General features: G+C 50.9%; 1 protein-coding gene across 1 annotated transcript; it reads right to left on the minus strand.

The window, feature by feature from the left end:
- Window positions 1-5,937: 5,937 nt before the first annotated feature.
- SLC26A11 (solute carrier family 26 member 11) lies at window positions 5,938-23,673 on the minus strand. Its single transcript, XM_043905291.1, has 17 exons — window positions 23,550-23,673; window positions 22,251-22,474; window positions 21,510-21,702; window positions 21,085-21,170; window positions 19,049-19,128; window positions 17,834-17,976; window positions 15,227-15,402; window positions 14,713-14,785; window positions 12,445-12,495; window positions 11,333-11,393; window positions 9,938-9,993; window positions 9,603-9,743; window positions 8,923-9,050; window positions 8,493-8,592; window positions 7,923-8,056; window positions 7,542-7,614; window positions 5,938-6,780 (listed from the first exon to the last, which is right to left on the minus strand). Exons 2-17 carry the CDS (start codon window positions 22,470-22,472, stop codon window positions 6,689-6,691), a joined length of 1,809 nt encoding a protein of 602 aa, XP_043761226.1. The 5' UTR covers window positions 22,473-22,474; window positions 23,550-23,673; the 3' UTR covers window positions 5,938-6,688.
- Window positions 23,674-23,700: the final 27 nt, after the last annotated feature.

A 23,700-nucleotide genomic window follows, 5' to 3' on the forward strand; every position in this document is an offset into this window, starting at 1 on the left:
ATTTCCACTATCTTGTTGTAACCACCAGCATGTTTAGAATGGATTCGGTTGGGCCCCAAACACATTTTGGGGCTGGTCTTGCTCCTTGCCTGCTTATCTGATAATGCTGGGGTCGTCCGTAGGCAGGATGCTCTCCAGGGCACAGTTTGCTGGGAGGGTAAGTGTGGTAAGAGGTTGTAACAAGGGACCTTGTTGGGAAAGGTAGGCCAGGGATGTGGTTCTGCCCTGCTGAGCCGCATAGCTCCATGGCCCTGCTCCAGATGAGAATGTTCAGACGTCTCAAGAAGGACCTGTGTGACCGAGCAGGCGAACATAACGCTGCCAGTAAATCCAGAGCTGTGCAGAACAACAGGGGCTTGTGTTTCCTGGCTTCGCTTTGCATCTATTTCCCAGCCTCCCTTCCGATCTTCCTTTCAGCTGTTTTTCCCCAAGGAAAGACAGGAGCAAGATCTGCAGTTAAGTTTCTCTCGAAACAGGCTTTGGAGTTCCACTTGGTTAAGGCAAAGTTTGACTGATGGAAGTCAGTTTTCCGGGCCTGGGTATTCTTGCCTGAGGATCATGCTGTTTGGACCCCGTGGAGTAAAAGCTGTCCCAGGGTCAGGTGTTTCCCAAGTTAAAACAGTGAGGCCCAAAAGTTTGGTCCTGGGTCAGCACTAGGTTAGTTCATCCACCTTGGGCTGGCAGGCCTGCTCAGACAGAAGAACAGCCCATAAAGAACCGTGGTTCCTTTCTTATTTAGGGAGGCAGGAGGGGCAGAAGTGAGAGGAACACAACAAAATAACTTCATGGCTCCCAGGACGGCGCCTCCCTGTACCTGTGTCTCTGTCTTCTTATTAGGATGCCACGCAAGTCCAGTATGACATCATCTGAACCTGGTTAATTACATCAGCAAAGATCCTATTTCCAAAGAAGGTCACAGTCACAGGTGCCTATGATCAAGAATATAACTCTTTGTAGTGGACACAATTCAGTCCCCTACAGGCACCAGCTCCACGGGCTTTGCCAGAAGTCTCTAGAAGATTCAGCCATCAGCACTGCACAAAGATTCATAAAATTTAGATGAACTTGGGTCCTTTCAGAGGATTAAAATTAGTTTAAAAGGAGGGGAGGGAGAAACAGGCTCTTTGCCAACATCAGCAGCAGAATTTACAAAGGTAGATAAATCTATGCAAAACATATTTTATAAAAATAATCATACTTTAGGCAGCAAAGGGTTTGCTATTCACTCCCGGGTTATCCCAGGTTAGCTCTGCTCCTGGTTGACTTGATCTTTTTTTTTCTCTCCCTCTGGGAGGCCTACAGGATCCCAGTTTTCTGACCAGGGATTGAACCCAGGCCATGGCAGTGAAAGCATCAAGTCCTAGGTTCTGGACTGCCAGGGAATTCCCAGGTAGACTTTATCTCAAAAAAGACAGAGGTCCCTACCCGACTCCAGCACTAATGGGGAAGTCCACTGCTCCCGACCCCTATTAGCTCACAGAGCACCCTCAGCCTCCCCTGCCCACTGGGTGTGGGGTCTGCAGGGATGTGGCTACAGAGCCCTCAGCTGCTACCTTTTGGGGCTGGTGGCTCTGAGAGCATTGCTCCTGGACACCATGAGGCTACAGAGTGGGCTTGACTCCAGTCATACCAGATCCCCAGCATCATTTCATTTTTGAGTAAATGAATTACTGGGGCTTGGGCAAGACATGATTGCTGGCATTGCAGCCTGAGTCCTAAATCATTCCCCTTCTTCCTCCTATTCAACTTCCCTCCATCATCAGAGTTCTGTATCAAGCAGCTTCCTTCCGAGGTCAGTTTCCCCAAAACTGAATTTGTTTTTTATTCCAAAACTGAATTTTTAATAAAGCCAGACCCTGAGGGTGAGCTGCCTGACCTGCACTAGACACTTAGTTCATGTGGGAGAGGGTGAAAACAGAGGAGGGTCAAGCAAATAGAATTTGAGGAGGTTCAATTCATGATAGCAGTGACTACTTCTTAATTTGCCAATTATACATATACCCCAAGCCTCCACTCTCCTCTTCAATTTAACCTGTGCAACAAGCCTTTGGAAGATGTGGAAACAAAGGATCAGAGAGAGTAGACAAGTTACCCGAAGTCATGCGTTGAGAAATCAGGACAGCCTGGGCTCAAAGACAGTAAGTACGCTTTGTGCCCACCCACACCATGCTGCCTCCTCGGTCGTGACTTTCAGAGTTTCTTGCCATTATCTGCAGAGTTCCAGTAGAGACAGACACAGGCACAGGCTCCGGAGAACGTGAGGCTTCCTAACCATCTTAGATTTGAACATTCTAAACCCACATCATCAGACACAGCAGTCAGGAGGCATTGAGCACTCCACCTGTGGCTGGTTCGAGCTGAGATGTGCTGTGAGGGTCCAGGTCACACCAGGTCTCAACGATTTAGGATGAGAAAAGTAACATAAAATATTTCATTGGTAAATTTTACATAGATTTCATGTGGCACTAGGGCACTAGTGTTAAAGAACCAGCCTGCCAATGCAGGAGACGTAAGAGACGCAGGTTCGATCCCTGGGTTGGGACGATCCCCTGGAGGAGGAAATGGCACTCCATTACTGTATTCTTGCTGGGAGAATCCGATGGACAGAGGAACCTGGTGGGCTACAGTCCATGGGATCACAAGGAGACACTACTAAGTGTCTGAGCATGTTGGAAATATTTATTTTAGATAAATAAGAGGTATGTTAATTTCACCAGTTTGTTTTTACAGGTTTTAGTACAGCTACATGTTAAAATGGCCCAGGTGGCTCGCATGGGGGCTTCACTACTATAGTGCTCTATGGCATCGTCTGTTGGACAGCGCTGTCCTACATCACCATCATCACCACCATCTGTGTAGTCAGGGCCCCACCAGCTGCTCTAACAAGCGGGCATTCAGACCCTACTTCTGGCCCACGTAACAGTGCTGGCCGGGGCTCGGCTCAGCTCAGCCAGGTGCCCTCCTTCACTCCATTGACCGAAACTCTGCCACTCACAATATGTGGCTTGCACAGGGCCCCTAGAAGATCATCTCCATGCCAGCCAGCCAGAAACAGGGAGAGTACTTGCAGGAAGGAGAATGGAAGGCTTCTACTGGCCAAGTTAGAAATGGCACACACATTCCCCATGTACTGTGTTAGTCTGCTAGGGCTGCTGTGCCAAAGTGCCACAAATGGGACAGCTTTTTTTTTTTTTTTCCAATATATTATCTTGGCCATGCTGCACAGCATGTGGCATCTTAGTTCCCCAACCAGGAATAGAACCTGCACCCCTTGCTTTGGAAGCATGAAGTCTTAACCAGTGGACCGCCAGGGAAGTCCTGGAGCAGCTTAAACAACAGAACTTTACTGTCTCACAGTCTATGGGTCAGAAGTCTGAGATCAAGGTGTTGACAGGAAGAATCTGTTCTAGGCCTGCCACCTGGATACTGGTGGTTTGGTGATGGCTGGCATTCTTGGCTTGTAGAAGCATTACCCCAATCTCTGCCTTCATGTTCACATCATGGCCTCCCTGTATATGCATGTCTGTACCAAACCTCCCCACCCCTGTTTTCTTTAGCAGTGTTGCATGGTTTGCAGGATCTCAGTTCCCTGACCAGGAATTGAACCTGAGCCACAGTAGTGAAAGTCTGGAATCCTATCCACTAGGCAACCCTCCCCTTTTTTAAAGGACACAGCCATATTGGATCAGGGCCCACCCTACTGCAAGTATGAACTCATTTTAACTAAATACATTTGCAATGACCCTATTTCCAAGTAAGGGCTTCCCAGGTGGCACTAGTGGTAAAGAATGTGCCCATCAATGCAAGAGATGCAAGAGATGTAGTTCCCGTTCTTGGGTCAGAAAGATCCCCTGGAGGAGTAAATGGCAACCCATTCCAGTATTTTTGCCTGAAAAATTCCACATACAAGAGGAGACTGGCGGGCTACAGTTGATGGGGTTGCAAAGAGTTGGACACGAGTGAACACACAGTATAGCTCACTTCCAAATAAGGTCCCATCCTGGGTACTGGGGGTTAGGACATGACGTGAATTTTGTGAGGCAGGGGGCACAATTCAGCCCACAAGAGACACTATTGACTTGATCTTAGTCATGTGGCCACACTCACTACAGGTGAGGCAGGAAACTGCAGTGGTGTTGGTGATGTCACACCAGTCAATGGTGAAAGTCAAAGTGAAGTCGCTCAATCATGTAGACTCTGCAACCCCATGGACTGCAGCCCACCAGGCTCCTCTGGCCATGGGCTTTCCAGGCAAGAATACTGGAGTGGGTTGTCATTTCATTCTCCAGGGGATCCTCCCAACCCAGGGATCGAACCTGGGTCTCCCACATTGCAGGCAGACTCTTTACCATTTGAGCCACTAGGGAATCCTGTCAACAGTGAGGAAGGGCTTAATCAACTGTGCCATCAGAACAGTCACATGGCTCAGAGAGCTTATCTAGCTGATGAGCCGGGATGATGGAACCCAGCCCCGCATCTTCTGACACCAAATTCTCTCCATACCTATCTTTTTTAAAATTCATTTTTATTATAATTTTCAATGTGCTGTGCTGTGCTTAGTTGTTCAGTTGTGTCCGACTCTGCGACCCCATGGACTATAGCCCACCAGGATCCTCTGTCTGTGGGGATTCTCCTGGCAAGAATACAGGAGTGGGTTGTCATTTCCTACTCCAGGGGATCTTCCCAACCCAGGGATCGAACCCGGGTCTCCTACACTGCAGGCAGATTCTTTACTGTCTGAGCCACCAGGGAAGCCCTATAATTTTCAATATGTCAATGCAATGTTCTTTGAAAAATTAAACCACACAAATATAGTTACTTATCTACTCAAGGAGGAAACACTGCCATGAGTTTGATCTTTATCCTTCCAGGACTTTACAAAGTCTCATACATGTATCACAGAATCGTTTACAGAGTGTATGCACACAAATGGTTATCTCAAGATTGGTATCACTCTGCAACTTGTTTTCACTCAAACATCTGTTAGTATCTACACCACCTCATTCCTTTAACTTCCATGTGACCTTCCACAGTCTTCATGTTCTGTGGTCAGGATACTTAGGTTGCTTTCATTTTCCAAAATTGCTAATGAGGTTGTGATAAATATCCTTGGCCTGCTTCCCAGGAGATGGGCTTGTGTTTCACTAGAGTGGCTTCTGAGAACTGGAGCTGCTGAGTCATAGATGGTGAGGGTTTCCAATAAAATTGTTCCCACCCGAGTATATCAATTTGTTCAGCCCTGTGAATTGGATGATCTCTGGGTTCCAGAATGGGTGGGCTCAGTATGTGGGCACAGGCCCAAAAGGGACCACACCTCCATCCCAGATTTGGGCAAATGTGGTCCAGTGGGCAGCTTCAAGACACCCTGGCCTTCCCCTAGACGGGAGAGGTTGGGGGAGAATGGATACATGTACATGTATGGCTGAGTCCCTTCGCTGTTTACCTGAAACTATTACATTGTTTGTTAATCAGCTATACCCCAATACAAAATAAAAGTTTTTTGTTTTTTTTTTTTAAAAAAAAGACAGTTGGCCTTGTAGAAAAAGAGAAAGTGCCTAAGGTAAGGAAAGGTGATGTGTGGCTGGGAGTAAACCATTTAGCTGGCTGGTCAGGGGCCTAGAAGGAGAAACACCAGAAGATGGAAGACAAGGAATCTGAAAAGGATTGTGTACTATGAGCAGGCCTGGACCCTCACTCTGCTCAGATACTGGCCACGATGGCCTGGGCAGAACACTGGTGGCTCTAGAGCACCCCATCCAGGGCCATCTCACAGTGAGTTCTTTCTCAAACAGAGTCCAGGGACATAACCTCCCTCAGCTGGGATTTACCACTAAGGTAAATTGATGGAAGTCAAATTCCAAACAGGCAAGTCTGTCTAGACGGTTTGCTAGGTAAATTATGATGCATCTATAGAATAAGATACCATGGAGCCATTGATCATCATGTCTTCTCTATTTATTATCACAACGAATAATTCACAGCAATGACCGCATGAAAATGTGGGTCACAGAGCACCACGGATGAAATGATCCCATTTACATGACTGTAAACACACATCCACATGCTAACGTACACACATGTACGTGTACGGTGGAGGGAGGAGGTCGGGAGCTATCGCCAAAGTGGATGGGGGAGGGGAGGATTTTCGGTAGTTTTTACACTAAGCATGTATGGTTTTTACAAAAACACCAAAGCTATCACTTTTTTAAATTTAGAAAACACAACAAAGTTACTTTTCATAGACACTTTAAGTCTTTTGGCAAACCTTGGTTTTCCTCTCAACAACAGCACAGCCGCCGCCATCAAGAAGGGAACCCACCTGAGAGATGCCCGCCCTCCCCATTTCCCCGAAATCCAGGAAGGCGCTGGGGCGAGAAGAGGGCTCCTCTCCTAGACCAGGCTGAAATCCCTGCCCTTTCCTTTCTCACCTGGTCTGCCATTCTAGAAGGCTCTCTCTTAACCACTCTAAAAAAAAGAGTTTGCATACAGGGAAGAGCAGGGAGGTACCTTTTCAGTCACCTCAGAGGAAGGGGTGAGTCCCACCTGTGGACTCCACACCATTGCCCTCCCCCTCCTCCGGGTCACCTGCTCAGGTTTCTCAGATCCATCTGCAAGGCGGCATCCGGCATCACAGTGACAAGAACCTTCCGGGAGACCCTCTGATGTCGGGCGCCCCTCGGTGGCCCACTCAGGCCTTCAGCAGGGCAATCTTGTGTTCCGGAACAGAGTCTTCATTGCCGTTGTAGGGCTGGGTCCCTGGTTCTTGCTTCAGGTATTTCTCTGTAGAAAACACAAGGTTTTTAAACACTAAAAAAGCAAAGTGAGGATGGGTCAGTTCATGGAATGGGATTAAAGGCTGGCATTTTTGGGGACCCTGAGTGCAGAGAGTTAAGGTCCCTGGGCTGGTGCCCCAAGCCCTGGGCTGGTTTCACCTAAGTCTCCATCATCATCCTCACCACTCTCAGTGCCATGATAACCCTCCTTATTGCCAGGCGGGTTCCATGGTGTGGCTTGGCCCAACCTGCTTATCCAGCTCCTGCGGATCAGCTTCTGGCTGCTTCTAGCAGCAACATGGATGTATCTCACAGATACCAGGTTGAGCCAAGGAAGCCAGACACAGAATCCTTCGATCCCACTACACGAAGTTCTAGAAAAGGCTATGCTGACTGATGGTAGAAGAAATCAGAGCAGCACTTACTCCCAGTGGCAGTCAGGGGAATGAGGGAAATTTCTGGAATGATGGAGATGATCTCCACCCTAACTGGACATCCACTGCATTCATCTGTCAGGACTCAAACTCATACTTAGCTTCTGTGCATTTCATGTGAACTGTGCCTCACATACAATGCTAAAAGATAAAATCTCAGAGCAGAAAGGTCCCCTGACAACCTGCCCATTATCTCACTCTCGTTGGAGTGCTCCCCACTCTCAGACTCAAGCCCTGACCCTCCTGTCTCCCAGGGTTTCAGTCCTGTGGTCCTGGCCCCCCAGGGCGTGGGCAGTTGGGCTGCTGCAGCTCTATGATGACTGGCCGCACTCACCTGCTTCTTCCAGGGTGCAGAAGTATAGGACTCCCTTCAGGTCAGCGGACAGCAGGACACGGAGAACAGGGACCTGTGGGACAGACAAGCGGTGATTCCAGGTGGGAACACGCTGCCTCACAGCTCCGTGAGAGGAACACGCCCTAAGTGAATACTCTCTGGAGGACAAGGAGACAAGTGCTCTGCAAAAACAGGTCATAACGGATGCAAGCAGAGCTCTGCAGCCCAAGGCCACAAGACAGGAGGCTGGCTGCCTTCCTCGCTATGTGTCACTAGACAAATCACTCAGCTTCTCTGGGCCTCGGTAGCCTCATCTTGACGTGGGAAAGGTGACAACACAGACCTCACCAGGCTACTTCCAGAGTGGATGCCAACACCCACCTGCAGGCCGATGAGGGCAAGGGTGGCGCCCCGCTTGTGGAAGTCCTCCAGAAGCTCCCCAAGCCCCAGTACCACCGTGTAGTCAATGCTGCAGATGTGGGTGCAGTCCAGGGCCACGGAGCGCGGCGGGGATGCTGGGGGGAAAGGAGAGGTCACACCGGGTGCAGGCCACCACAGGAGGCCCTGGCCAGGGGCCTGGGGCCATGTAAGGCCATCAAGAGCACCTCCCCAGTGTGAATGGGAAAGGGAAAGGACAAGGACCCAAGCCATTAGCTGTTTCCTTCACAGGGCAGACAAACAAGCCCCTTTCTCCCCTAAATACCAACTCCCAGAAGCAGTGTGCCCTTAGGGGACACATGCTGGGGACCTGCCACCCTTACTGCATGCAGATAGCGGGGGTGGGGGTTTCACTGGACAAAATTCTGAAATGCCTGAGACTCCCTGGACCCAAGGGCAGGCGAGCTCCTTCCTGACAGTCGAGGGCAGGATCTGGGGTCCAGCAGGAGCCAGGCTGGGTGCAGAGAAGGTGGTGGGGAGCTGGGGGTGACCGCAGCCCATGTGGCCACGTACTTTCCAAAGCCCGGCTCAGTAACGCCTCTCGGAGGGTCTCGATCGCAGGGAAGTGCAGGCCGCTCGCTGGCTGCAAGACTAGCATCGGACCCTCTGACACCTGGGGACAGCAGGAGAAGCCAGTGAGCCCTGGAGGCTGGTTCCACAGGGCAGCTCTGCCAGGCTTCTGGTGGATGGGGAGTGCAGAGCTGGCAGGAGCCCGACCCATGGCCCCACCACGGCCCCATGCACTGCAGGAGGTTAATGCAGTTAATGCAGGAGGGTCACACCATCCACCAGGTGAAAGGTCACTCGGCAGTGCCTCGGGCCACAGTCACACCGAGAGCCAAAGTGTAAGATGGTGGGATCAAGGGGTCCACCCCACGGCATACTTCACCCCCCTGGGCCCCCTGAGGCAGGTGGGTCCCCCTCAGGGAGGCAGATGGGCTACCTGTATTTTGGGTCTGGCCACGGAGTGCAGGAGAATCAGCACGGACACCAGGGTGCCTGCCAGGATGCCGTACTGGACTTCCCAGAAGCAGAGCAGGAACGTCACGCAGAGGGGCAACAGGTCCAGCCCTGGGAGAGGGGGTCCAGCTGAGAGGAGGACCCTCGTCGGCGAGCCCAGCTCCTAGCTACCTGAGCCCTCCAATGAGGACGCCTCATGTATGGCTTTCATGTAATGAGTAAAGGTGTCTTGGACCCCAAGCAGCCCCCAAGGGACGCCCCCCCGCCAAGGACTTGGGGACTGATGATGCTGACAGGCCATGCCAGCTCAAGGATGTCAAAGGCAAGAAGTCCCTCCCTGTCTGGACGACCTGGCCCCCGGCCCCAGGAATGAAGCCACAGTGGGCACTTCTCAGGGGACCAAGGATAAAGGGATGCAGAAGTCACGTAAATCCCTCAACTCCTTTGAGAAACAAAATAGAGTAAAAACTTGTTATAGTAAATGAACTGCAGGTTCAGGGGACCTGGAGCTGAAATGACGGTGGAGAAGGGAGGCTGTGACGTGGGCACTGCTGGTCATCCCAAAGCCACCACCTCACCCCAACTGGGCTGGTGTGGGAAGCGGCTGACAGCAGGGGCAGGATCATTGATAAACCTCAGGGCCGACAGACAGGAGACACATACTCTTCACTCGCCAGAGCGTCCTGACGATCTTGGTGTCAAACAGGGGGACCACAGCCATGATAATGACGGCAGCCAGGGCAGACTTGGGGATGTAGTAGAAAAGCGAGGTCAGGTAGTCCAGCGACAGCAACACCAGGGCTCCTGTGGGGGTGTGGGGGCACCGTGACCTCGTGGCCCTGCCGCCCGACTCCCACCCAGCAAGGAGCCCTCTGGGGGCACAGAGCTGGGCGCCAGAGCCAACAGCACCCGCACCCCAGGCTCCTTCCTCTTCTTTCCTCCCATCTCACTGCCATGGACACAGGAGAACATGCTGTGTGTGTTCGAGGGGTGCTCACCCGTCATCAGGCCCCCTGCTGGGGTGCACACTCCCGACTGGGCATTCACGGCCGTCCTGGAAGGTGAGAGAAACCCATTAGTGGCTGTCAGTCAGACAGGGAGAGCAGGGGAGGTCCACACAGCTATGGCTGGTGTCCAGGAATGGGGGCTCCCGTGGCGGGAGGTGGGCAGTGGGGGAAATGGGAGCCCTCAGCAACGTCGCCACCTAGTGGAGAAACTTAGACATTGGCACACTGGGTCCTCTCACCAAGGGGGGACTCCTGGGCCTTCTCAACCCAAAATAACAGATAGGCATGTATGAGAGAAGCCTGGTTGTAAATCCAAATGTTCAACACTGTATTTGTGCTAGATATCAGGGGACATAAAATATGACCTTAACAGGTTCGCAACCCAGTTATGCCAACAAGAGCATATAAAAAGTTAACCTGAAAATTGGTTAGAGGTTTTACTTCATGAATGCTAGTATAGCACCTACGAAGTCACCAGCATTGTTCTACGTGATTTTCTTTAAACTCTCTAAATAATTTGCTGAGACAGGCCCTGTCATGATTCTACCTTACAGATAGGGATGCTGAGATGTTGGAGGTCGGGCCATGTGCCCTGCGCCTCCTTGACACAAGGGTTTGGGGTGTCAGGAAGGTTTAAGCGCTCAGACAGTATTGGGTTGGGTTCCAGGACTTGGCCTGAGGGCTGGGCACTGATGCCTCCTCTTCTCTTTCCAGCCACGGGCCACCCTCTCACCCTGCCCTTCTGCTCTTCGGGGGTTTGTATGGTGACCCCACCTGACAGTCTGTCCCTCCTCAGGCAGAGCTGCAGTCTTTCCTGCCCCCACTATCTTTCAGGAATTAACTCAAGCAACAAGACGCTAGGAACATTTCCATGCATGGGCATCTTTTTAATGTTAAACTGCAAAACTGTGTGTGCATGCTCAGTCACTTCAGTCGTGCTGACTCTTAATGACCCCATGGACTGTAGCCCACTAGGCTTCTCTGTCCATGGGATTCTCCAGGCAAGGAATACCGGAGTGGGCTGCCATGCCCTCCTTCAGGGAATCTTCCCAGTCTAGGGACTGAACCCATGTTTCTTATGTCTCCTGCATTGGCAGGCAGGTTCTTTACCCCTAGCTATCACCTGGGAAGCCCACAACACTGTGTACTATTGTAAAGAAAACCAGCCAAAGAGGTGAGGGAAGCAGATGGAGTGCCCCCATCCTGCCTCCCTGTGAACTCTGTCAGAGCTGACCGAGGGAGAGAAGACAGATAGGGAGAACCATGAAAACGGCCTCAGGACATGGGAAGGATTCCGCAGGGGAGCTGGTTCTTCAAGTCAGAAGACCTTCTGTCTGAGGCTGGGACATCCCTGGAGACACAGAGAGGGAGCATGTGGTCACTCACCGTCCAAAGCTGCCTGTGACCGGGTAGGAGGAGAAGAGGGAGCCCAGGATGTTGGTTAAGCCTAGGGAGAAAACAGAAGGAAAGGGTTCATGCAGGAGAAGGATCATGAAACAGAGAGGAAAAGGAGATATGAAGGCAGGACACAGAAACCAGAAAGAAACAGAAGACAGGAGGTGGGGGCAGCCTGTATCGGGCTGTCCCTTCCTCTAGGATGGACAAGGCAAACCACCGTCTGCCCAGTGTGCTGAGGTTGAGTCCAGCTATGAAGCAATTCTGCCCCCGGCCTTGCCCGTGTGAGTTAGATATGCCTTTTCCTGTGTTTAAGAACAAGGAATCCCACTGCTCAGAAGTGGGGGGTAGGCGGGCGGTGGCTGAACAGGGCAAGTGTGCACAGGCCCAAAGTGCCCAGTCCTGCTGGGGTCCCTCATGGTCTGAGTTCCTTCAAAGCCACACTCCTTTCGTGAGATGACTGGCCAAAGTGAAGCCTTTGATTAATCTCTACTGGACATACCCATGCCTGGAGCCTGGCTGGGAACTCAGAATGGAGTTAATCAGCCCACATTCATCACCCTGGCTTGTCAGCAGCCTCCTCAGCCAGTGGCCTCCACAAAGATGACCACAGCCTCCTTGGTTCCGCAAAACCCACAGCCAGTCATAGGTTCAAGGCCTGTTCTCAAGATAGCGCAGATGACACTCAAGATACAGCCCTCCACAGTCAGGAAGGCTGGGGCCAACTTGAGTCCTAACTCATCCACAGGGTGGAGCAAAGGCAGCCAAGATCCTGCAGGATCAGCAGGCTCACCTGAGATTGTATCTGGCCACATTCCTCAGCCATCTGATCCTCATCCTGGAAAGCCCCTACCCCCAGCCCAGGAGGAACATTCCAGGTGTTTCTCGACACAGAACAGGCCACGGCCCTCAGAGTCAGGTACACAGCAGGTGCTCAACGAGCCTCAGTCAGATTGGACACCAGATGTCGGTAGCCTACTCATAGCAATTAAACTGAATCACCTGAGATGGGTGCAAGGGCCCCACTCGGGCAAGCTGTGCACCCTGCGTGTCAGCTCCACCACCACCCAGCCCCCGAGAGCCGCCCGCTGCTGGAGTCTTACCAATGGCCAGCAGCTCCTGGTTGGAGTTAATTCGGTAATTATTTTGAGAAGCTAAAGAGAATGGACAAAACATTGTTACTAGATATATATCATAGGAAAAATGTTTGTGAAATGATAAAACAGGATACCAGTTTCTCCCTACAGCACTATGTTTCATAAATATAAGATATAAACACAGATAAAATATATACATATATGCAAAGGTGTATGTGTCTCTGTGTGTTTACAAAAAAAAAACAAAAAAGAGTAGAAAGACATAGAGTGAAATGTTACCAGCAGTTAATCGGGGTAGTAAGGGAGTTTATAAGTGATTCATCTTTTCTTCATCCATTTCTGAACTGCCAATATTTTGTGTGACAAATATTGCTTTTATAATAAGGGAAGGATGTTTTAAACTAAAAGCTCTCTGGTTACAGGTCACGATGACTAGAGAGTCTCAGATGAGGCCTAGAGAGATGAGCAGGAAGATTTAGGGAGAACCCATGGAGGAGCATGAATCTGAAGACAGCAGTTGGCAAACTTTCTGTAAAGTGCCAGACCGTCAATACTTCAGTCCTGTTTTAACATTTACTTATTTGGCGACATCAGGTCTGAGTTGTGGTACATGGGATCTTCTGTTGCAGCGCACGCAATCTCTAGTTGCACAGTGTGGGTTTCGTTTCCCTGTGGCATGTGGGATCTTAGTCCTCCAACCAGGGATCAAACTCATGTCCCCTGTATTGCAAGGCAGATTCTTAACCACTGGACCACCAGGGAAGCCTTCAATACTTTAGGTTTTTTCTTTTTTTTAACGCTTTAGGTTTTGAGGATCACACTCTCTGTCACACTGCTCAGCTCCTCACTGTAACACAAAGTAGCCACACACCATGAAACAACTGAGCAAGAAACCATCTTCCAGTAAAACCTTATTTGTGAACTGAAATAGGAATTTCATATACTTTTCATGTGTCCCCAAATCCTAATACTCTTTAGATTTTTTTTCGAACATTTAAAATGCAAAAGCCATTCTTAGGTGACGGGCAGCCGGCCGTGGCTTACTAAGCCTTGATTTAAGAGTGCGACAAGCTTTGCAAATGAGTACAGAAAATCAGCGGACTTGAAAAGGAAACAGTTTTCTAAGTAATAAACAAGATGAGTAAAAGTTGTCACATGCAGATTCCAAGATATGCTCCTCCAAATTAAAAAAAAAAAAAAGGATCAGAAAAATAAAAACTAAACAAGAAAGATGTGAACTGAACAGGTTACAAACTGAAATGTAGTGTGGTCTTGAGCGATTGTTGGCATTTGCAAAGGAAAACCCTTTAGAATGCTTTAGAGTCTCCTTGGAATGGTCTAAGGATGCAGATGCTGGGACTTCAGGGAAAGAAAGAAACAGAATCCTGGCACAACCTGGGCTGAGCAGTAAACACAGTTTAGGTAGTCATAACAACATACATGTCATGTATCTGAATTTTAACCTTTAGAGTCAAATTAGACCCAAAGACTTAACCCTGCTAGAGAACAGAAAAAGCACGTCATCCTCATGGACAATACAGAGCACAAGCCCAAGGACCTAAGACAGACACGGGGACACGTGAAGGGTTTGGCAGCCCCAGCTCAGGCAGAGGGAATCAGTATTGAGCAGCTAACACATAAGTAGATAAACATTTTCCAGCCTCTGAGCGGGTGTGGAGGGGACAGACCAGCTGTGTTCAGACACCTGGAAAGGGTACCTTGTTAAATTTTTACGAATTTTGCTAACAGGTTGTCAAATACAGCCATTATTACCAATTACATGAAAAATTTCAATTAAATCAATTACATTAAAAACAAAAATAATACTTAAAATATGTCCATTCCTAACGTGCTTTATTACCTTTCATTATGACCAATGAAATTACTTAGCTGTATGCGTACAATGGATAGTGGCTATTTCATATCTCATCACAAGACCTTAATGTTCAGACTCCACATTCAGCTTGAAATTAGTTGGCAGCGTGAGGGTGTATACCACACACAGAAAAGTTCAACTGGCAAAGGCTCAATGCAGGACCTTTTATGTCCACAGAGAGTGGACTGTCAAATATTTCCAGTTACTGGAAGAGATTTTTCATTTGACAATCCATTTTCACTATTTTTTTTTCAAAAAACATAAACATATGTTACTTGGATAAAAATTCGAAGTTTTAAAAATCAGAGCAGATAAAAGCAAGCAGGAGAGCAGGCAAGCAAGGCAGGCTGAGCTCCGGGTTGAGGTGCCAGGGAGGGCGTGGGTGGTGAGCATCTTACCAAAGGATTTGGCCACTGCAATGCTCTCCAGGAGACCCATCAGGGGTACCACGACCAGCCCGGCCCCCATTCCCTGGGAGAGGAGAGAGGGGTGGTGAGTGACCCTCCAGGGAAGGACAGAAGAGGTCTGACCAGGCAGTGACCCGATAAGGCAAGCACTGGCTTGTCCACGTCTGACGGAAGCAAACGTAACTTTAGCGGCAGGGCTGTGAGCTCACACTGCAAGGAGCACGACACAGAGCAGAACAGGACAAATTCCTGCTCTGCCAGCATCTGTGATGGCGGAAACGCCCCTGGGCTCAGGGCGGAAAAAATACCCATGGTGTCCCTTGAGGCTGTGCCTAATCAGGAATGCATTCACACCTGTCTCCATACCAGAGACGCACCTTCCTGAGGACGCAGCAGTCCGAGCTGAGGTCAGAGCTGCTGGTCTCTAAGCTGACGCATCAGGAGACAGAACCAGGGTCGGGGGCTGCAGCCTCGGCCAAACTGGCCGGGTTCCGTCTCTACCCACCTGTACCATCTCGGTGAAGGAGACGGTCCCGTTGGCAGTGGTCACTGAGAAGGGAGGGATGTGGGCATCGGGGAGTCCCTCGGGTGTCTTCCCAGTTAGAACAAAAGGTTGGTATCCGGTCACCTGGAAGGAGTATGCGACCAAGGCAGCAAAGGAGACCACCAGGGCGTTGCGAGCTAGGATAGACGGGGAGAATGAAGGACATTAGCAGGATAAGGAGGGTCATCTCCAGAGAAAATTATAATCCTACATATGTATGTACATACAAAGTTTGTTCTCTGACAATAATGGAGTTACATTAGAAATCAGTAGCAAAATATTAATTAGAAAATCACCAAATATTTGGAAACTAACTCCTAAAAGGCTCCTGGTTCAAAGGAGAAATGAAATAATCCACTCCTAAATAATCCACAATTCAAAGGAGATGTCAAAATGGAAATTAGCATTTAGAACTAAATGAAAGTGAAACTATAACCTATCAAAATTGTGGGCTGCAGCTAAACCAGTGCTGAACAGAGAAACTTATTATCCTGAACACTGTATCAGAGAAGAAGGATGGACTCAAAGACCTCAGCTTCTGCCTTAAGATTTTGAAAAGGAAAGGTAAATTTAAGATCAGCCAATGCAAGGAAATAATAAATAGCAGAGAAGAATCAATGAACTAGAAGAAAGCAATGGAGAGATCAATGTTGAGAGAATAGAGTTCTGTGAGATAAATAAAATCAATACACTTCTACATCAGTTGACAAGGAAAAAGGGCAAGTGACCTGGGAGCAAGTCCTCACTCTGCCTCATCCTTCCTACATGCCCTTGAGAAGTCTTATTTGGTTTGTCTGTTTTATCTTTCAGAGCCTTACTTCCCTCACTGGCAAAACAGGGGAAATAATATCCTATCCTCAAGGCTGTGATGAGAATCAAAAGAAGTGATGTTTGTGAAGTGCTTCCTGAGAGTCTGCATTTCCAACAAGTTTCCAAGCTGCTGGTCTGAGTCCACACTTTCAGTGTCAAACTTCTAGACAACAGAGCCTGTTTTCATTATCTTACAGATGACTATACTAAAGTGCATAAAATTTTGAAAACAACTCATGCAAGTGCCATGTGGCTAAGCTAGGACTTGAAGCCAGGAGTTTTGCTTTTTTCTTAAACAGATTTTTTTTTTTTTAAGTTACCTATAGATGGCTGGAGGAATACAGAAAAGAGTATCTTTGAAGCTCAGAGAGTTGTTTTTATTTTTTGGCCACACCTTGCAGCATGCAAGATCATAGTTGCTGGATCAGGAATCAAACTTGTGCACCCTGCAGTTTCCATTGAATCACCAGATAAGTCCCCAGGACTTTTCACTATAAATCCAGTGCTCTTCCACCCTCCCCACCATCTGGAGTGCTCAACATTAACCCATGGCCTTCAGGCTGCAGAAGAGGGTCTGGTGAGTGATTCTAGGGACTGAGAACCAGCTGGAGAATCTGAAAGTGACTCAAAGGCTAAGAATCTAGCCACCCCTTCTTCTCACATGTGGCTGGATTTCACAGCTGTCAAGGGGTAGGTCCAAGTGGGGTAATTTCTGTTCCCTTCAGCTCTGGGAAGGGCCACTAGATATCAGCACTTCCGTGCTTTGCTATACTTGCCATGCTATCTTGGTGTCACCTAGTGGCAGCTCAGTGGAGAGATTTCTATTGACACCCCACTCCCATCCCTCACCGCCCCACCCAGAGACGGCCCTTCAACCAGCCAATGGTCTCGTGAACTCTCCTCATCTGGCAGCCTTTCATCTCAGCCTTTCTTTACAGATCCTCTGACTGATTCCAGGCCCAAAGCAAAATCTTTACCCTCTGAAAGTGAAAAGTGAAAATCGCTCAGTCGTGTCTAACTCTTTGTAACCCCATGGACTATACAGTCCATGGAATTCCCCAGGCCAGAATATTGGAGTGGGTAGCCTTTCCTTCTCCAGGGGATCTTCCCAACCCAGGGATCGAACCCAGGTCTCCCACATTGCAGATTCTTTCCAGCTGAGCCACAAGTGAAGCCCAAGAATACTGCAGTGGGTAGCCTATGCTTTCTCCAGTGGATCTTTCTAACCCAGGAATCAAGCCAGGGTCTCCTGCATTGTAGGTGGATTCTTTAACAAGTAACCTATCAGCAATGCCCATACCCTCTGCAGCTGCACAATTAAAACAGGACCAGTTTGTCTCAGTGGAACTAGTTTTCTTCCCCAGAGACCTGCCAGGGTTTCTCAGCCTTCGCACTGCTGTTTTGGGTCAGATCACTCTTTGCCATGGGCAACTGTACACTGCAGGATGTTTATTGATGTCCCTGGTCTCCACCCATCACATGCCAGAAACAGCTTTGCCCCACAGGGCTAACCACAAACGTCTCTGGACATTGGCAAAAGTCCCACAGTTGAGGGGCAGGGGCATGGTGTACAGTCATTCCTGGCGGAGAACTGCTGCTGCTAAACCAGTTTCCAGGCTGACTACCTATCAGAACCACCTAGTGAGTGATGTGAGAATCTCGAGGGGTGGGATTCCGGTTCCTGGGGTGACCACAACATGAGCCCAGGTTAGAGAAGACAACTGTGGAAGTGCTCCCTCAGCCGGAAGGCTCCCTCACCTGTGGTGGCAGTCCAAACCAGCCCGTGGCTGAGCCGCACTCCAGTGGGCATCTCGGGATGGACAGGAGGCACGTGGTCCCGCATCAGCTTCAGCACCAGCAGCAGCACCATGCAGACCAGCCCCAGCACTGCATCGCCCACCCTGCAGATGGACACCAGTCACCGCCCAACCCCACCGACAGCACCGGCCTTCTGGCCTTTGGCTGCTGCAAAGTTTTCTCTCTCGAATGCTCTTTTTGCTTTTTTCTAAGAAATTTGTGTCCCTATTCCACTTCAAATCTTTATTCAAAACTTAGTAGGAAAGAGAAAAACAAACCTTAGTAGGTACGCAGGCCCTAGGGGTTGAGGGCCAGATCACAGGGGTAACTGCACTATCACTCCTAGTTTCAGTTTGTAGCTCTCTGGGCTACAAATGACTCGTTGGTTCCAGAAGACTCACTTCTGACCAGTCCATCTCCATCTCCACTGCCCCCTGTGACCCCCACCAGGTACATCTTATGGGCCTGGAAACCTCAGCAACAGATCAAAAGGGAAGAAGACGATGGTCACAGAGTTTCTCCCCGACTCCCTCCAGGTAGCTCCCCCTACAGCTTCCTCCTGGTCATTTCTTCCTCTTGCCCCTCCAGTGAGAGAGGGGTCCTGACCTGTGGCCAGGATCATCTCCTATTTGTCCCTTTAACCCACTGGCCCTCTGGGAGACGCAGTTCCACCTGAGGGAGGCACTTGCTAAGTGAACTGCCTCTACCTGTCGCCCATCCCTTGGGAACCTGCGTATCTGCCGGCCTCAGCCTCCCCCTGCCCTACGTTCTCCTCTTTGCTGAACTATAAATTCTTTGAGTGAGAGGCTGCCTGCCCTTCCCTTTCGTGGTCTCTTCTTACTTCAAACAACTGAGAAAGCCCTGCATGGGGTCATGCTGACCAGCGCACCAGACTGACTGGAGCAGAGCTTTTCAAGCTTCAATCAATATGCTGGCCAATCCCCTGGGGCTCTTGTCAACCTGACCAATTCAGGTCTGTGCCGGCCAGAGTGTGTATATCTTACCAGCTGCCAGGTGATGCCAATGGTACTGCTCATGGGACCCCTGTTTAAGCAGCAGGGCCCCAGAGGACTGGAATAAATGCCAACTGGGAGTGGAAATGGGGAGGGGACTGTGAGAGGGGTCTACAAGGAAGAGCTTACTAACGCAGGGGGCAGAAACTCAGCCGACCAGTACCTGGTCTCTCCGATGTTGTGGAAAGTGTAATACACTTGCAGGAAAAACTGCCTGGGGATGTGTTGCAGTCCCAGCAGGTTCTGTTCAAACAGAGATTGTGGTTAGACAACCTTCTGCAACATGAACCCTGAGGCCTCTCCCTTGCAGCGTCTTAATATCATTCTAAACCTGGAGTCCCCCACCCCCAAGCGCCCTTCCTGAGGGAAAACACTTGCTGGCTCTACCGGGCTGATCTAAGTCCATTCCCAAAGCCTCCCACGGGCAGATGGAAGCCATCCCTCCCCAAGGGAGAAGGGACGCGGAGGGCATTTCACAATGTTCACGTTGTTTCAGGCCTTTGCAAATTATTTTCCTGTCTGAGGAAAATCAGTATGGGCGACCTCCAGCCAAGGAAACTTGTTCAACAAGTGCCCTGATTAATGGTCCTGGGTCCAGAGTCCTGCGGCCCCAAACCCGCCCGCGCAGACCCGGCAGCCTGTGGCCGGCGGCCTCGTCCATCACCTAGCGGCCCGCCCCCCACAGCATAGGCCCCGCCGCCATTGGCCCGAGACCGCGTCCGTCACTCGGAGGCCCGCCCTCCGGGCACCGCCCCCTACCGGAGGGAAAAATCTGCGCAGGCAGGCAGAACTGCGCAGGTGGGGCCGGGACGGGGCGCCAAATCTGCAGCCCTCGTCAGGGAGAAGGGGCGCCACTCTGTGCTTTACTTCTTTATCTGGCTGGGATCAGAAGGGGCAGTCGAGGCCAGACTCCCAGGGTGGTCAGGCTCCAAGGACCCCACAACCCGCTGTGCACACAGCCATTGAAGGCGAAGGCCACCGAGGAGGTGGGACACACACGGGGGTTTCCGTCCTGGGCAGGGGACTCCTGTTTGGGCAGGTGAAGAGGAACCCCACCCCACCCCAGCCTAAAGGTTCTCAGAGGGCTGTCATGACCTAGTCAAGGTTTTGAAGACAGGGCCTAGGATTGTCGAATAGGATGCGTAAAGCAGCTACCCTCTCACTGTGTTATGAAAAAAAGAGCATTTTTGACACTAAAAATGAAGGATAATGTTTCCAGAATAAAGGACACAGCATCCCACGAAACAACATTTGCCAAGCTTACCCTGACATATGTGTGTACATAATCTATCCTTTGAATTTACCCACATTGTTCTAGGCTGTTTCCTCCCCTGTAAATGGAGATAATGACAAGCTTACCTCCCAGAGGACTTGTGAGAACTAAATGCAGGGTGCAGTCAGTCCCACACCCAAACGGGTCAGCTACCTTAGTCTCTCTCACATGTACCCCTCTGGGGCTTTGTGTTCTCACTTTCTTACTTGGCCTCCATCCTTGAAGACTGTCACCGGCCAGAATGAAGCGGAGCCTGACAGTGGGACTCACACCATGGAGAGCCTGGTGTGTGCATGTGTCTGTGACCCTGAATCTCTACGATTCAGCTCAGTTTCATTCTGCACAGCACAGCTCGGGACAGCCACGTTGGAAGCAAAACAGTCCCTGCCCTCTAGGCACTCAGAACCCAGTGGAAGGAGAACAAATGATATCCTCAGATGATGGATGATTACTGATTCCAATACTTGCCACAGATGTTTAAATGGAAACATAAAGGAGCACGATATTTGAAAAACACTGAATGAGAAGTTGGGGGTGGGGAGACATAAAAATGAAATCACCTAGCTAAACTAGCTTGGGGGAGCAATTTGCTTGTCAAAATTTTGGCAGTATGCTTGTGATCTGTGAAGACCTGATGGCTGAGTGTGTATTAGAGGCTGCAGAACTCTGTGAGGTGAACCAAGCACTTAGCCATGAAAACACTGACAAGTGTGGGGGCTGTCATTATTGGTTCCCCAAATTACCTGTGGTAGAACTTGGCCATCACTCAAGATCTCCCCCAAAGGATGGTTTTATTAATGGAGACTCAGGTCAGCACCACAGGCTCTGGACCCTCAAAGAGCAAGAGTATGACAGGCCCACACATATCAGGACACGGCCTCAGTCCTGTTAGCCAGTAGTGCCCCAGGGCCAACTAGTGTGCCTACCTTGATCTGCCCGAAGCCGATGATGATGGCAGCAGCCGAGGTGAAACCTTTAATGACGGGACAGGAGATGAAGTCCAGCAGGAGCCCTGGATAGCCAAGAGGGAACACCACGCTGGTCCCAGCCCTACTGGCTCAATGTGGGCTGGGAGAGGTGAGGGTTTGACTGGGGCTAAAGACTAGTGGAGGGCATGCCCTGTTTGGGCTGGTTTGGAGAGCAGGAGAGACTATGGACTGAGCCCATGGGCACTTCTCCAAGTGTCCTGGCTGAGCATATTAGGGAAGGGCTGAGTCATCCTTCCTTAGATATACACACACACCCACCTGGGATAGCCCTTGAAATGCAAAGAAGGAACTGCTGAAGGCATGGCATTGCCAGGAGAACTGTAGCCCCCCACCCTCATGGCAGGAAGGCCTGAGAGTCTTACCTAAGCGCAGTATCCCCATGCCTAACTGGATGCAGCCCGACAGAAAGGCCAGCAGCACAGCGTACGCAGGCTCGTGGAAGGTGTAGAAGGAGACCAGGAGGGACATGATGGCCGTGGGGCCCAGTGTCACATCTCGGGAGGTACCCAGAAAGAAATATACGAAGCACCCCATGAAGGCAGAGTAGAGGCCGTACTGTTGGGCAGAGAGAGCAATGAATACCCACAAGGCACATGGCACAACCCCGGGGTCCCTGGCGTAGCTGACTGAGCAGAGGAATCCGTGTTGTCTGCTGTGTATTCTGGGCACAGCAGTATATACAGGCGGGGCAAACTGCTTACCCTCTGTTACCCAAGGTTGTGGACCTACAGTGATTAGGGGCCTCTTTTCTACCCACACCCACCTGGGGCCTAGTGTTCTTATGTCTGAGTCCATGAGCCTGAGAAAGGGTTCTTAAAGCCAAGGTGAGTCATCTCGTTGGCCCCATCAGGCCATCCAGAGCTAACTTGGTGCCTGTGTGTAACAACTGTGACAAGAAGGGTTATAGGGGCACGTGTCTGCCCAAAGGCCATCACATGCTCTAGGTTACAAAATAAGGCTTTGTGGGACTGGAGCCCAGGGTGCCCCCTTGTCTGGAGGGGATACTATGCCTTTCTACTCTGCTCCTGGATGAGCACTAAGGCCTGGAGTGGGGTCAGGCTGAGGGGAAAGGAGGTGGGGAGCAGCAGGGGCAGACATCTCACCTGGGGAGGGAGTCCAGCCACCTCGGCATAGGCCAGCGCCTGGGGAATGACTGTGAGCCCGACTGAGATCCCAGCGATGAAGTCCATCTTCAGGGCATACCAGGTGTAGTCAGGCAGCCAGCCCAGGAAAGGCAGCCACTTCTGCATGGTCTCAGTGGACCAGCAGCAGGACATAGGGGCAAAGCCCTTGGGTGGCTTCATAGGAGACATAGGAGGCGACATGTCTGGAGAGGGGGTAGGACACAGACCAGCAGTCAGAGTCTGGGCTTCAGAAAACCCAGCAATAAGGGAGGAGGGGGTTGCCCAGAGACCTCAAGAGATGCGCCATTGGTCTCTCCCACGTAGAGGGGTGGAGCCAGACGGGTTAAATCTGCCCCCACCTTGCTGATCTGAGACAGGAAACCAACAGCTTATGTAGAGAAGCCCCCAATGGAAGATGCAGTGCCCCCTCCTCACCGACTGCTCTCGCTGAACCCCACCTGCCCAGACCCTAGGTGCCTTCTCTTCCGCCATCAACTCTGGCCCAGAAAAAAAAAAGAAAAATGATTTCTCAATGAGAAGCCTAAATGGTAACGAGACTCAACGTTTCGTTTCCCAGGAAAATTTATTTCCTTTTTTATTCCCCGCTCTCCCTGAAAATTTAACGGGGAGCAGTGCAGAGAAAAGCAGGTCCACGGGGACAGCCACAGCTGTCCGGCGAGGAGTGGGAGGGGTGACTGGGCATGCGAGCTTCCTGAGATTTTCCAAGTGCGCACCACAGCAGGCTCCACCCACTACGGCAGACTGCGGCGCTGTGGTGGGGGGGCTCTATCCCAAGGCTGCACCTCACCCCAACCCCCACCTGTGGCGTTTCATCTTTAGAGGAGCCCTAGGTATTCTAGTCTATTCTGAACGAACGTCAGCGGCTCCCCCACTAATTCGGGTCGCGCATTCTCTGGCGCCCTTGGCGCGCAAAGCCCGTCTCAGCCCACCCCCTACTCCCGGCCCTAGTGAGGATGTTCCAGACAGAACCTGCCCCCCACCCCCAAAGCCTCTTGCCCCGGACGCTGGGGTCTAAGTCGTGGGGATCCCACGCTGGCTGACCGTCTGTGGCCTGCTAGCCCCAGCAAGACGGAGTGTGTAGGGGACCTGGGTGGGGATGAAGTAGGTGGGAGCGGGGTCCCCGCGGGAGGCGCCCGCACTCTCGGACCCCATGTCGCCCCCCGAGTCAGCCGCCCACCAGCGATCCCGGCCAGTACCCGGGCGGCTTGCTCACCCGGTCCCGGTCCCAGGCCCCGCCGCCGTCCGCCGCGCACTCACCGGACGCCACAGCTCCGGGTCTCCCGTCGTCTCCGCAGCTCCGGGTCTCCCGTCGTTTCCGCAGCTAGTCTGCAGAAACTGGAGAGGGAGGGGGAGCGGGAGCGGGAGCGGGGGCGGGTCCTGGGCGGGCCTGGTGTACACATGACCGAGG

This window comes from Cervus elaphus, chromosome 5 (assembly GCF_910594005.1).
Source record: "Cervus elaphus chromosome 5, mCerEla1.1, whole genome shotgun sequence".
Classification (NCBI taxonomy): Eukaryota; Metazoa; Chordata; class Mammalia; order Artiodactyla; family Cervidae; genus Cervus; species Cervus elaphus.